Genomic DNA, 12,615 nt, shown 5'->3' on the forward strand with positions numbered 1-12,615 from the left:
AGCGGTGCGAACGATCCGGCTGATACGCTTCCGGTCATCGGCTGTTGCATTGCCCCACCAAACGATCATTGATTGTGTCAAGACACTCTCAATCACCGCTCGGTAGAACTTCAACAGAAGTGGCTGACTGACATGGAAGCTCTGCATGCTGCCGTCCCATCGAAAGTACATGTTTTCAGCCTCGAGACCCAAAACCGAAGCCGCAGCTTCGAAAATGGCCCGAACTCTGTTTGATCATGGAGGTAGGATTAATCCTACCTCCATGGTTTGATTTAATTGTTTTGTGTGTATCGTATTTCGTAAGTTTGAAGAAGAAACAAAATTCAGGATAAAAACTTTAAAAGCAATCATCACCATTCACCGAATAAATGGTACTTGTAAAAAGAGGAATACTAAAATATTTTGGCAGTTCGACAGTAATCAGTATTTAATTCAGTATTGGTCAATAATAAAAGAAAATAAGCAAAGAAGAAAAAAGGAAGCATGGTCAGTGTGGGGCTCGAACCCACGACCCTCGCGTTATTAGCACGATGCTCTGCCGACTGAGCTAACCGACCGCTTGACATCAATGACGAATCATAAAAATTTATACTCTTATGAGCACATGCATGGTTATTTTCATATATTTTGTTATCAAAAAGTAATCGTTTACTGCTAAGCGGTGAGTCATATACTCTGTGGCAGTAATATTCTGATTTGATTCCTAAAAGAAACACGCAGTTTTTGACCCTAATTTTCATCTCTTCACTTCCCCCCGATAAAGTTATCTAGCGCCCTCAGTGGGCTGATCAGAATAATTGAAAATCCAGCCGCACCGCTGCGCACAGCGCCACCACCGGGCATCAGAGCACAAACACAGTTTCAGTCTCACGAAAGGGATTGACTTTTTTGCATTATTTTTAAAAACTTAATCTGTCAATAACAAAAAATAGCAATGATAAGTGCACACTATAATAATAATGTTGTTTAGAAACACTGGGAAAAAATTAAGTTGCACAAGTTATGAAATAAAAAGTATAATTATGGTCAGTGTGGGGCTCGAACCCACGACCCTCGCGTTATTAGCACGATGCTCTGCCGACTGAGCTAACCGACCAGTTGATGTTTAACACTCCTAACTGGAAAATTTGTCAACACTATTAAATCAAAAAGACAAAATTGAAAGTTCACAAAGTGTGCAAAAGTAGGCCTACAATTTTCGTTTTTTATTTACACTCAATCCAGCGATAGGACTATGTGAATTATTTGAAAAAGCATGAATTTCCGACCAACAAGATTGCTAATGCTCCAGATGGAATTAACAATTGATGCACCATTACGATTGTGCATAACGATAGCCTGAATGACTCAAACATGTAATGTCATAATTTTTGATACAAAGTCCAAACCTAAATTTTAAGCCCACTCCGAGCTCAGAATGCCTTTCCCGTTATTGGTGCGAGCGCCCTCTATGTTAGCTGTGGACACCATGCCTTTTTGGAACCAGGGCTTCAACTAGGCATACAAAAATAAATGTGCTAATCTAGAACTGTGAGTTATAGACTACACTATTTTGATTTTGTTCAAGTTGGACAAACAAAGAGAAAACAAACCTCAAAAAATCATTTCTGTGAGCTGCTTTTAATGCCTATAATTATTCAAAATATTATTAATAAGCAATAATATACAAAAAGCGAGTTATGAAGCTCAATAATGCTGCGATTTAAATTTAATTTTAAATTATTATATACAATTATTTTTCGTCTACAAAATAAACGATGTACCTTCAATTTGAGAAGGGAAAAAAATGTTATGAAATTAACAGCGTCCAAAAAAATGTTATTGTAACGTAAGTAGGCCTTTCATTCATTCTGCAACATCGTTCGATCAGTTTTCTGTAAAATACTTGACATCTAAAATAATAAACTTATATAAACCAAGTAAATTACTCCGACTATTACTCGGTTATTACTCACATTAGTTGTTAGCATAAAAACTTGGTAAGGAACAATGAAGAGCTCGTTGAAAGTAAATAAAATATTTAAAAAGACATTTTGAGAAACCGATCCCTACCCTAGTAACGTAGTTTTGTAAGAAAGAGGTAATTTCTCACTCAAAGTTAAAAGAATTGTTCCTCTGATGAAAGAACACACATTTTGTGCTACAAGGGTGTATATTCGTTCTTTTTCTCTCTGATAATCATCGAGTTCAAATTTTCGAAGCATATGTTGGGATAGGCCCACACCAAGTTAAAATACCGGTCTTTGAAAATTACCAACGGTGTCCAGATGTGCTTTTAAGGTTCCCCACCAGAGCATTTTTTTGCTCAAAATAATGGGTCCATTTCCGCGTATCAATGTTCTTTATAATTGGAGGGGGGAAAAAATATGAAACTTTGGCTTTATAAATTTACTACTCCGCTTTCAAAAAGTGCAATCATGATTATTTTAACATAAAATAAATTGTTTATTGCTTTTCTGAAGAATACAATGGAATGTTTATCAGCTCGACGAGCGAAACAAACAAAAACAACTAAACAAACAAACAAACAAATAAATAAATAAATAAACAAATAAATAAACTTAGTACTAATTTGAATAAATTAGACTCTAAACAAATGAGTAGGTGCATAAATAATATAAATAATTATAATAGTGAGTTAAATTTAACTCAACATTTAAATAAAATAACTTAGTATCCTGATTAAGCACATGATGCTTGGCATAGCATTTGACACGTTTGCGGGAACTCAAAAATAAATTAAAATAAATATAAACATTGCTAAAATAGTCCTAGCTCTTATTTTACGGCAACTTTCACTTCCAAAAACGCCCCACAGAAACAGAAAATATATCGTGCGTCAGTTTTAAATAATATTTAGAAAATTTAGTGCTGAGTTTGATGCCAAAGTAACAATGATTGGCTTGAATTCTTGGTTGAGTAATGACATTATAAAATTGTATATATTAGTTTCGAACATAAGTATAATTTTTTACTTTAAAGCCATTGGACCCTTTCGGTACAGAAAAAAAAAAAAAAGTTCACAGATTTACAAATAATTTACAGGGTTTATAGAAGGTAATGGTGAAAGACTTCTCTTGAAATATTAGTCCATGAAATGCTTTACTTTTTGAGAAAACGGTAAAACAATATAAATTCTCGTTAACGAGAATTACGGATTTGTTATAAACACATGTCATGACACGGCGAAACGCGCGAAAACAGGAGTGGGTTTTCCCGTTATTTTCTCCCGACTCCGATGTCCGATTGAACCTAAATTTCCACAGGATTGTTATTTTATATATAAGTTGTGATACACGAAGTGTGGGACTTGGACAATACTGTTTACCGAAAGTGTACAATGGCTTTAATAAATAATAAACAAAAATTGTAGCATAATAAACAGTTATGTTGTGTTCTTACTCCTAAGTCACTCTCCAGTTTTTAAGAAACAGATTAGACTTCAAAGCTGGAAACTTGAGGAAAACCTAGCCTAAGACAATGATTGGCTTTGCTTTTGCGTGTTGTACACTTTGGGCTATAAAAAACAGTTGTTTTTAAATAAATAGTTGGATACAAAAAATTAATGTTGAACAGTAGAATAAATAATGCAATACTATCCGGAGGACATTGTTGCATATGCAACTATGTCCTCTATGCAATACTATCCGGAGGACATTGTTGCATGTACGCCGGACGGTTTTGCATATGCAATCGTGTCCACCCGGACGCTGCTGCATAATGCAATTGTGTCCGCCCGGTTACATTTGCATATGCAGTTGTGTCCACCCCTTGCAGTAAATTAACCGCCATTGGTCACGGAACACGTTCAACATTTTGTTTACAAGAAATTAAAGTGCATGTCACGAGTGACATGGGAAATGTTCTGCCGTTGGATATTCCCTGCAATCATAAAATACGTGAGTATTCATGCTGCACATAAATGTCCACGGACGGTTTTTGTATAGCCCCGGACACGATTGCATATGCAAAAGTGTCCGGAGCGGACAGTATTGCATGGCGGACACAATTGCATCTGACACTGGCGGACCGATTTTCCTAGGACATCGGCCTTCCTGGGCCCAATTTCATAGAGTTGCTTAAGCAGAAAATAGTGCTTGAAAATCGTCTGAAGCAGAAAGGCACAGAATAAACAGTACAGTCAAAAATGGTTCATGTAACATTGTCTTTTGGCACCTTATTCTGTTGGGCAATAGTTTTATTGTGCTTAGCTACTTGTTGTGCTTAAGCAGCTGTATGAAATCGGGCCCAGCATAAAGCTATTGTAGACAACATCATTTTGTATGTTTCAAGTTCAACTTTCTTTCCATTTTTAGCTCTGTGGGATCTTGGACGTGGTGTGGTCCGGTTGGTGGAATGTCAGGGGTTGTTGGGACTGCTGGTTGACTGGGGCGGCAGGGGGACGGTGCCGGGCGCTCTTCTGATGAGCCCTGAGTCCGGCGAGTTGTGAGTAAGCACTGTGGCACACGTTACATCGGTACGGTTTCTCACCTTTGAAAAAAAAATGAAAAAGTGTTACTTGTGTCACGATGTGAAATGAGATAGAGGAAGGATGTTTTTCGTTCTCATTTCCTTTGATCAAATCAGCGGTTGAAACAAATTTCTTTGCCCCACATTTTGAAGCCGAGCTCATGGAAGGATCTGCAAGCATTTCACCCAAAAATATTATGTACTGAGAGTAACTGTTTGCAGAATATTTCAGAAATTAGGGAGGCATGGCATGTTTAAACAGGTCCGTGGAACTTTCTTTTATACTTTTAATCTTACCCCGAAAGTATAACTTGACTTATTGAAGGTGTTGATCAGTTCTTATGTTACGGAATTAATAAATAATGTTTACCTGTGTGCAGACGGACATGGTTCCGAAGTGTGGACGACTGGCTGAATCTACGATGACAGAACTTACACACGAATGGTTTATCCAGTGTGTGGATTCGCATGTGGGACCGGAGGTTACTGCGGGAGTTGAACCCCCTACGGCAAACAACACAGTGGAGACGGCCGGCTGAGTTAGACTGATGGTCGGTGGCACTAGCAAGATCCTCTGTTGGGTTGAATGATAATAGTTGGGGCTAGATTGGAATTGACAATAGGCAATGGCTAACAATACCTCAATTCTGTTTCAAACTGTCCAAAATCAAATTGGTCAGGCCCCGCTTGGGTCAATTTTGTCCTGTGAGGTTTTTTTTTACAAGTGCTTTACACAACACACGGGACCTACAGTTTTACGTACCATCAGAGGGATAAAGCAACAATCATGTGTTCCACAATTTCAGCAATACTAATGTGGTTTGGAACGATCCCAGTGGGCAAAACTTTCTCAGTTCATTTCTATATATCATGCTTAAAAGAACATAAGTGCCATAACCGGGATTCGAATAAGGGATCAGAAACACCAGAGCATTGAATCCTGTGCTCCTAACCGCTCAGCTCGGCAGGGTTAATGTTTTGAGGTGGTTTTTGGGGGGAGTATATTGTGGTTCTGGGGAGGGGCCAGGAAGCAGTTTACTTACCAGAGCCAGCTAGCTTGACGCTGCCGTTGTTTTTGTGTTCTGGTGAGGCCAGGCCGATTGGAATGCTATTCATGAAGAGATCGTATGCACTGCCGTAGTAGACGAACAGCTCCTGGTCTGGCGGGATAGTCTGCAAGAAAGAATAAAGTATAAAGGAACTTCATATAATTTGCAACTTCGTGAGCTTGTAAACACAGTGAACGTCGTGATTTTGTGTGTGAATGATGCAAACTTCGTTAGTTTTGCAAACTTCAGAATTTTCCAAAGTCTTCGTGAATTTTATGAACTTCGTGAACTTCTTGAACTTTTTGTATATATATTTTTTTAGAAGAGCGTTTCAATCGAGAATGAAGTTACCGTGTCTACAGTCTTCCACTGCTTCCACTATACACGCGAAATTTAAGTCGGCCGCTTTTTTACAGAAAATGATCTGGAATATATTTATGTGCATTTTCAAACGTAAGGCCAAAACACATTACTATCCCAACCAACTACCAATAAAAAGTCTCATCAAAACTTGTGTTCCCAAGAATAAGATACCCGACTTTATATTTTACTTGGAACTTGGTGTTTTACCTTGACGGCGCGGTAGTAAATGTCGGATCCCGTCTGAAACACTTCCAGATTTTGCTCCTGGTCGTTGCGGGCGCAATTGACGTAACACATCCACGTCTGTAGCGTCTCGTCTGACGCGTCTACGAAGTGACTCAGCCGCCCCTGCTCGTCAAATACCTGAGTTTAGCAAGGACAAGAAAAGGTTTCATGATCATTCAGGTATGAGTGGATTATTTCTGTCAGAAAACATAGCCTTGGTTCAAGACGTTACATTAGTTCGCCCATTAGCCGCAGCTTATCTTCGATCATTCATATAATTGCGTATATATTTTTGACCGAAAAGTAATAAAAAGTACACTCAATGTTTCGGCAGCTTAAAAATGAACTTGGAGCTCGGAACCCGAGTTCGACTTGAAGCAAAATATCATTTTGGTGTCGATAATAAATCTATCCGAAAATAATATGGACAGAACCTAGTGTTCCTTTTAAAATACTGGTATAACACACATAAAACGGCACATCGAAGGGCAAATGAGAGACTTCTGAAGTAGCCATGATTAGCCAAGTTAATTGAATCTGACTGAACAGCGCCCTCTGTTGGCCGGTGGGAGTTAGCCCAACAAGTGTCACTGCCACATGCACTACCTTCCGCACTTGTCTAGCAAGATTGGGAGTCCGAGTTTTCTTCAAAACTAAAACAAACGATCACAAAGAAAAAAAATTGACAAACCTCCCACATGAACTGATTGTCCCTGTCGGTAGCCACCTCATGGGGGCGCACTATACGTCCAGTGTAGGGTCCCATTTCCGTTCCCTCTTTGATCCAGTCTGTTGAGAAGACGCCAATGGCCGAGCCGGGGAGCGAGGAGGGGCATAGGGAAACCTGCGGTGGCATTGGCATACCTGGGAACGAGAGCAACAATGACGTCATAATAAGGTTATTTTTGGATGAGCAGATAATAGCCAGAAGGCTAGCTAATAAAAATATAAACAAACGCATTTTGAAAAATATAACGTCACAAAAATAGAAAACATACGCATTCAAAACATTCAAACATCTTTTACCCCCTACCCCCGTTATCAAGTAAAACGAAACAAAATTAATTGAACTTAAATTAAAGACATTTGAATTTTAAATGACCTTATTCTATGATCTGATAATAAAAAAATATTTTGAGAACTCTTAATTAAACATTTATTAAAAATTTCGTACATTTGTTCAAATCCCTATTTCCCCCCGCCCCCCCCCCCCCCCACCGTCCTTTTAAAGCCTAAATATAAGGATTTGATCACTCCAAATATAATGTTACTGTGAGTTAGGCCTACGTGACTCTTCTACAGAGTCACGCACATACTGTGCAAGTCTCGCTTACCAATGTTACTCTGTATAAACAGGGAACATGACAAAGTCAGTTAACATTATTGGTTCACAAGGATATAACAAAAGCAGGGCCAACATTCATAAAGCCCGTAAGCACAGAAATGCTAAGGACAGAATAGTTCTGCTAAGCAGAAACAGGTTATCAGCCCAAATTGTATGAATTTTGCATTGTTGTGGCTGGTGCCCGACTAAATTTTTGCTTAGCAAAGACACTTGTCAAGCTGTATTTTCTGCTTAATAACAGCTTTATGAAATTAGGCACAGGTATGATAACCGAGTACGACGAACAACCACTCTTTGACTGACGTTCTTGGAATATAGCATTATAATAATGGCGGCACGCGACCCTAAAATAACTTTCCAATTGTACGTGCCAAACTTTCTATGAAATTTACCCCCTTGCCTCAGTGCTCCTGGCAGGCCCACGAAGGGACATCTAGAAGCAGTGAGCAAGAAAAGAAAGCAAAGTCCTGTGTGAATGGGAAAATAACCGCAGGGCATAGTGGTGAATTATGCAGTAGGGCCGGGGTGTTTCTTAAGCATGCATAATGTTGGTCTTTGCATGGGACGGCCCTTTGCCCTTGCCGTTATTGTGCACGACGTATTATTACTTTTCATCGTGTGCATTCTTACCGCCCACAGCTTTCTCCTAACAGTGACCATACCTCGTCACAAGGAATGATTAAATCATTTTTAATTAGAATTTCAAATTTTGGTTGAGCGGGTTGGGTTTTTGTTTTTAATGGACCCAAAGGTAGGGGAGTGGGGTAGTGATGCGATAAATTAACAAGGTTTGGGGACGGTATGTCCTTGGTTAAGTTTCTTGGCTGAGCGGTCTTTAACAAAATAAATGAACGTGTGCGATCTTTCACGCAGCGATTTCGATCTGGGGGTTTTCAGAATGTTACAAAGCTTTTGACTAAAGAAAACAGTGGGTTAACAAAATCAGTTGGTTGGCAAGGAGCAGGGTAGTAGTCAAAACAAACAAGGTGTGTCGCTAGAAATGTTGGTAGATGACCTTATTGTTCAGGTGCTTTCAGCGCAAAAAGTAATTATACTATTAATTGTGTGTACTAAAGTTTAGAGTAAGATTGTATACAATAAGGAAAACTATTTTTGTTTTCCTTAGTGTAAATATATTTCATTAAAATAAATCATTTTAAGTTATAATTTTTTTTGTTCTTAGAGAGCGAGGGTTATGGTGTCACGATGTATCTGAGGAAAGATGTTTCATTTTTCTTTAATAAAAAATATTTAAAAAAGAGCGCGGGATAGTGTTCCTTATTATTGATACCATAAACATAGTTCCATAAAATAAAATAAAAAGTAAAATAACATCCTTTTGGAAAATCTAATTCAATCAATAAAGCAACTGCATAAAGAACATGTAAGTTTGATCCGGTTCGGCGGAGAGAAAAAGGTTGAAAAGGGACCAAAAGTATACTCTGATCGTCTTCACAAGAAGAGGTTAAAGTATTTACAGAGAATTTTTTTCCAACTCTTTTTAAAGATGGAAATATTTCTCAAAAGGATGACACAGTGAGTTTTCAGCGTGAAACTGATCAGATGTTCTTTGTCTATCTAAAGATGTTTCACAACTCGAGCAATCCGGTCCCCCACCATTTTCCACCAAATAACCACGCCCATATCCCTACATCCCCTCATCCACATCTCAATCAACCGTAACCATATTAAAATATTAAGCTAAGCAAAAAATGAACTTCTCCAGTGTGTTTTGTCCTGGTCGGCATACCGTGTTTAGCTCAGATCTAACCCGCCGGAGGGCCGACCTGAAGTAGCCCCCATTTTCCCGGGCCCCGCGTATTCCGTTTCAAGATGGTCTACTAAGCTTTACGGAAAACAATCAAATTTTACTAAACGATTCGCACTTATCCGAGGTGAAGACAAATTGATTTCTTGGGAAGAGTTAAGATAGAGCGGATTCCTCAAAAAAATAATACCGGGGTATTTTGTTTTGCGCTTGGGGGAATATCATGTCGTCTCGGTGATAATGGGGGGTGTTGAGGGCGTGCGGTTTGAAGCGGGAGTTTTACAGAGCGTGGCAAACGAGTGCATCATTATACCGCCTTAAAGGGATGGTCAAAATCAATTTCAGGAAAAGCACATTTATACAACTTTTCCCGTTGTAAGGAACATTAAGAAGAAACCATTAAGAGGTTTAGAGTGTATAATCGTTACAATATTGGAATAATATTGGTTTTAATATTTCAGTGTGGCAAAAATGTGCGTCTTTATTCAAATGTTATAGCATTGATTTAGTTTCAGCATATGCCCCTACAAAGGGTCCCTTGTCTATAACCATCTGTACCACTTTCATATTCAAGTGAGCAATGGAAATATGTTTTGCATCATTCCAGAACATCACCCACCCCAATTATCTGTAAGTCTTATACTGTCACTTTAAACAGTGAAAGGTGAGGCGTACTGTTCCAATACACAATCTTGCATATGCATCGGACCGAGTGGACTTTTTCTTTCTCGGGCTTCTCGGTAAGAAAACCCATCTCGACTCGGGCTCGAGTTTCGATGTGTCGGGTGGGTTTCAGTGAAAAAAATTTCGTTTAACATTGGTGTGTGAGGATTTAAGAAAGCTGCTGATGAAAGACACATGGAGGCACTGTAACGGGACTGTTATTTATTCGAGAAAGCCACCCGTTGTTTTGTGGAGCCTTGTATGTACCGCTAGAGTTATAAAGCAGAAGGGGAAGATTCATTGTAAATGACACTGGACACTATTGGTAGTTACTCAAAACAATTTTCAGCAGAAAAACTTACTTGGTAACGAGTGATGGAGAGCTGTTGGTAGTATAAAGTATGGTGAGAAACGGCTCCCTCTGAATAGTTTTTGAGAAAGAGGTAATTTCCCAATTTTCTCAAATACTAAACGACTTCAGGCATGAAGCCTTTTATGAGGCGTATGAAAGCACAATGATTTGTGCAACAAGGACATTTCTTTTTTCATTGTTTTCTTGCAACTTCGTTGACCAATCAAGACCCAAAAATATTCACAGATTTGTTATTTCATGCATGTGTTGGGATAAGAACACTGGTCTTTGACAATTACCAAACGTGTCCAGTTCTTTCAAGAAGAATTTCGAGGATAGGGCCACATGTTGATGCCAGGTTGTACTCTATACCGACCCAGTTAAAAGTTTGTCCCCCAAAACTATGGAGGTTTGAGCGTTCTCGCCCTCCCTCCTCAACCTACAATCTTTAACCCATTTTGAAACTATAAGCCGGCGTCAAAACAAGTTATGCATTACAACATTAAGATCAAAGAACTGCAATAAACACACTATACAGAAACACCAACCGACAAGAATGTACAAAGAATTAAAACTACGTAATTCCCCTTTTGTTAAGGGAATTACAACTAAAGCATCTTTGTAGTACTTAACTTAAAAACATATCGCATTATAGCAGCTCTGGAGTAGAAAAAAAAAGACTAGAAGAAAAAAACACCTACCAGAAAAGAGAAATAATTTCATTACACTTTTAAAACAACACCGGAGGGTTTAGCTGGATAGGATCTCACTACGGGAAGAAAGTCGAGTGACTTCTAAACTGGTATAAGTCACTGGTGTACCCCTTTGTGGGGACTCCATGACGCACGGGGTTAAAATCATTTAATCTACGATTAATAACAATTTTAATTATGTAGCATGTCCTGGGGTTTTGTACCGCTCTGGGGTAAAACGGGCTATGATCAACTGTAGCTAGTTAACCAAATGATGTGGAAATGGAATTACTGCAACGGAGATATTTTTCTTGTCTGAGGGGGGAAGCTTCGACTGCGCGGTCATTCTAAGCCGGGGATTCGCCTCGATGGGCCCGGGGAACAGACTGGGTTTGCGCGCTGGTGATTTGTGGCCCGGAGATAGGCTCAGAACAGATTTGCTGTCATTCTGCGTATATTAAGTTGTTGTATTATTAATACACCACCATGGTTCTACTGGTGTGCTTTTGTTATTGCTGTGTTAGGGGCAAACGGTTGGATTTTCAGACTTGTAACTGTAGGCAGTGTTTTTTTTTTATTCCGGTGAGGGGGTTGAGAGGGAGAGAGGGAGAGAGGAAGTCGGTTGGTTTGAAGACTTGCTCGAGTTGACAGATATTAATATCATGGGCTCTGTGTTTTCTTGGGATTATGATTTGAAGGAAAATGAATTGTGAAGGCGTAAAAATGAGGTATCGTTTTCATCCCGATCGATCTCGTAGTTGATACTCTACGCCCCCCACTTCCCCCACCCCCACACCCCCATTTCAATGTAGGTGCCACGAATAATAATTTGTAAATGTATTATTGGTTGTCTATCTTAGTTTGAACTCATTCAGCGCAAAACTCTTGACGATTTAGTGACAATGAGTTTGTTTCTAATATTGGAATCTAAGTAGCTGGTTATTGGTCAGTCCATTTATTCCTCCCGGGTCAGAAGTCGGTATTAACCCGGAGTCCGCGTCCGGATCTGGGTCAACTAACCCGAAAACTTGTCGGAAACCACCGGAACTTTAACTCGGATTCTGCATCAGTTTTGACCCATTCCTCGGTCATACTGACCGAGAAATGGGTCAAGCTCAATTGGACCCGGATCATTATTCTGACTCAGAGATTTAAGAGTGCAGTGATTCCTGACTAAAAATATACAAATATCGCTTTACATTACAGATAATGGTTAAAGACAATAAATGTACTTAAGTTTAAATTAGTATCTATAAATGAAGCACACGTGACTCAGACAGTCGTGTGTCCGTGTGTTATTGTTTCTCTGAGCTCGGTCTCTGTTGTCGATATTAATAGCCCTTTGTTCTAAGAAACTCTAACCTGTACCAATTTAACAGACCTATTCAGTTTAATAATGCACATGACCTAGATTGACCCTCGTGTAACTGAAGCTCTCTTAATGAACTTCGCTGCAGCATCAAGAAAGAAAAAAAATAAAAGATGCGGGAAGGAAAAAAAAATATGAAAAGCCGACAATGACGAGACGGTCTTATGACAACGCCTATTAAATTCAATCATTTTCCCCCAATAAAGTTTAATTCAGTGGAAGAGGGACTCAGTCGACGGGTCTCCAATTGGTCCGAGATGGGGACACCACCGTGTTTAATCTCGGACGTGCTGTGAGACCCAACTCATACCCCGGGCCC

The 12,615-nt window shown here is 39.2% G+C and overlaps 1 protein-coding gene and 2 non-coding genes across 4 annotated transcripts in view; all 3 read right to left on the reverse strand.

Moving 5' to 3' along the window:
* Positions 1-484: 484 nt before the first annotated feature.
* On the reverse strand, positions 485-557 carry Trnai-aau (transfer RNA isoleucine (anticodon AAU)). The gene has a single exon. It is a non-coding gene; the product is annotated as a tRNA-Ile (tRNA).
* Positions 558-1,023: 466 nt separating this feature from the next.
* Positions 1,024-1,096, reverse strand: Trnai-aau (transfer RNA isoleucine (anticodon AAU)). Its single transcript has one exon. It is a non-coding gene; the product is annotated as a tRNA-Ile (tRNA).
* A 605-nt stretch (positions 1,097-1,701) lies between these two features.
* Positions 1,702-12,615, reverse strand: part of LOC139948160 (PR domain zinc finger protein 12-like) — a 40,827-nt gene continuing 29,913 nt past the window's right edge. For both annotated transcript variants that reach the window (XM_071946217.1, XM_071946218.1), the window contains exons 2-6: positions 6,799-6,971; positions 6,090-6,245; positions 5,514-5,643; positions 4,841-5,044; positions 1,702-4,491 (exon numbers count right to left, since the gene is read on the reverse strand). In XM_071946217.1, the coding sequence (XP_071802318.1) occupies positions 4,313-4,491; positions 4,841-5,044; positions 5,514-5,643; positions 6,090-6,245; positions 6,799-6,971 (842 nt within the window). In that variant the 3' untranslated portion in view covers positions 1,702-4,312. The remainder of the gene's footprint in view (positions 4,492-4,840; positions 5,045-5,513; positions 5,644-6,089; positions 6,246-6,798; positions 6,972-12,615) is intronic.

Source organism: Asterias amurensis, chromosome 15 (genome assembly GCF_032118995.1).
Source record: "Asterias amurensis chromosome 15, ASM3211899v1".
Classification (NCBI taxonomy): Eukaryota; Metazoa; Echinodermata; class Asteroidea; order Forcipulatida; family Asteriidae; genus Asterias; species Asterias amurensis.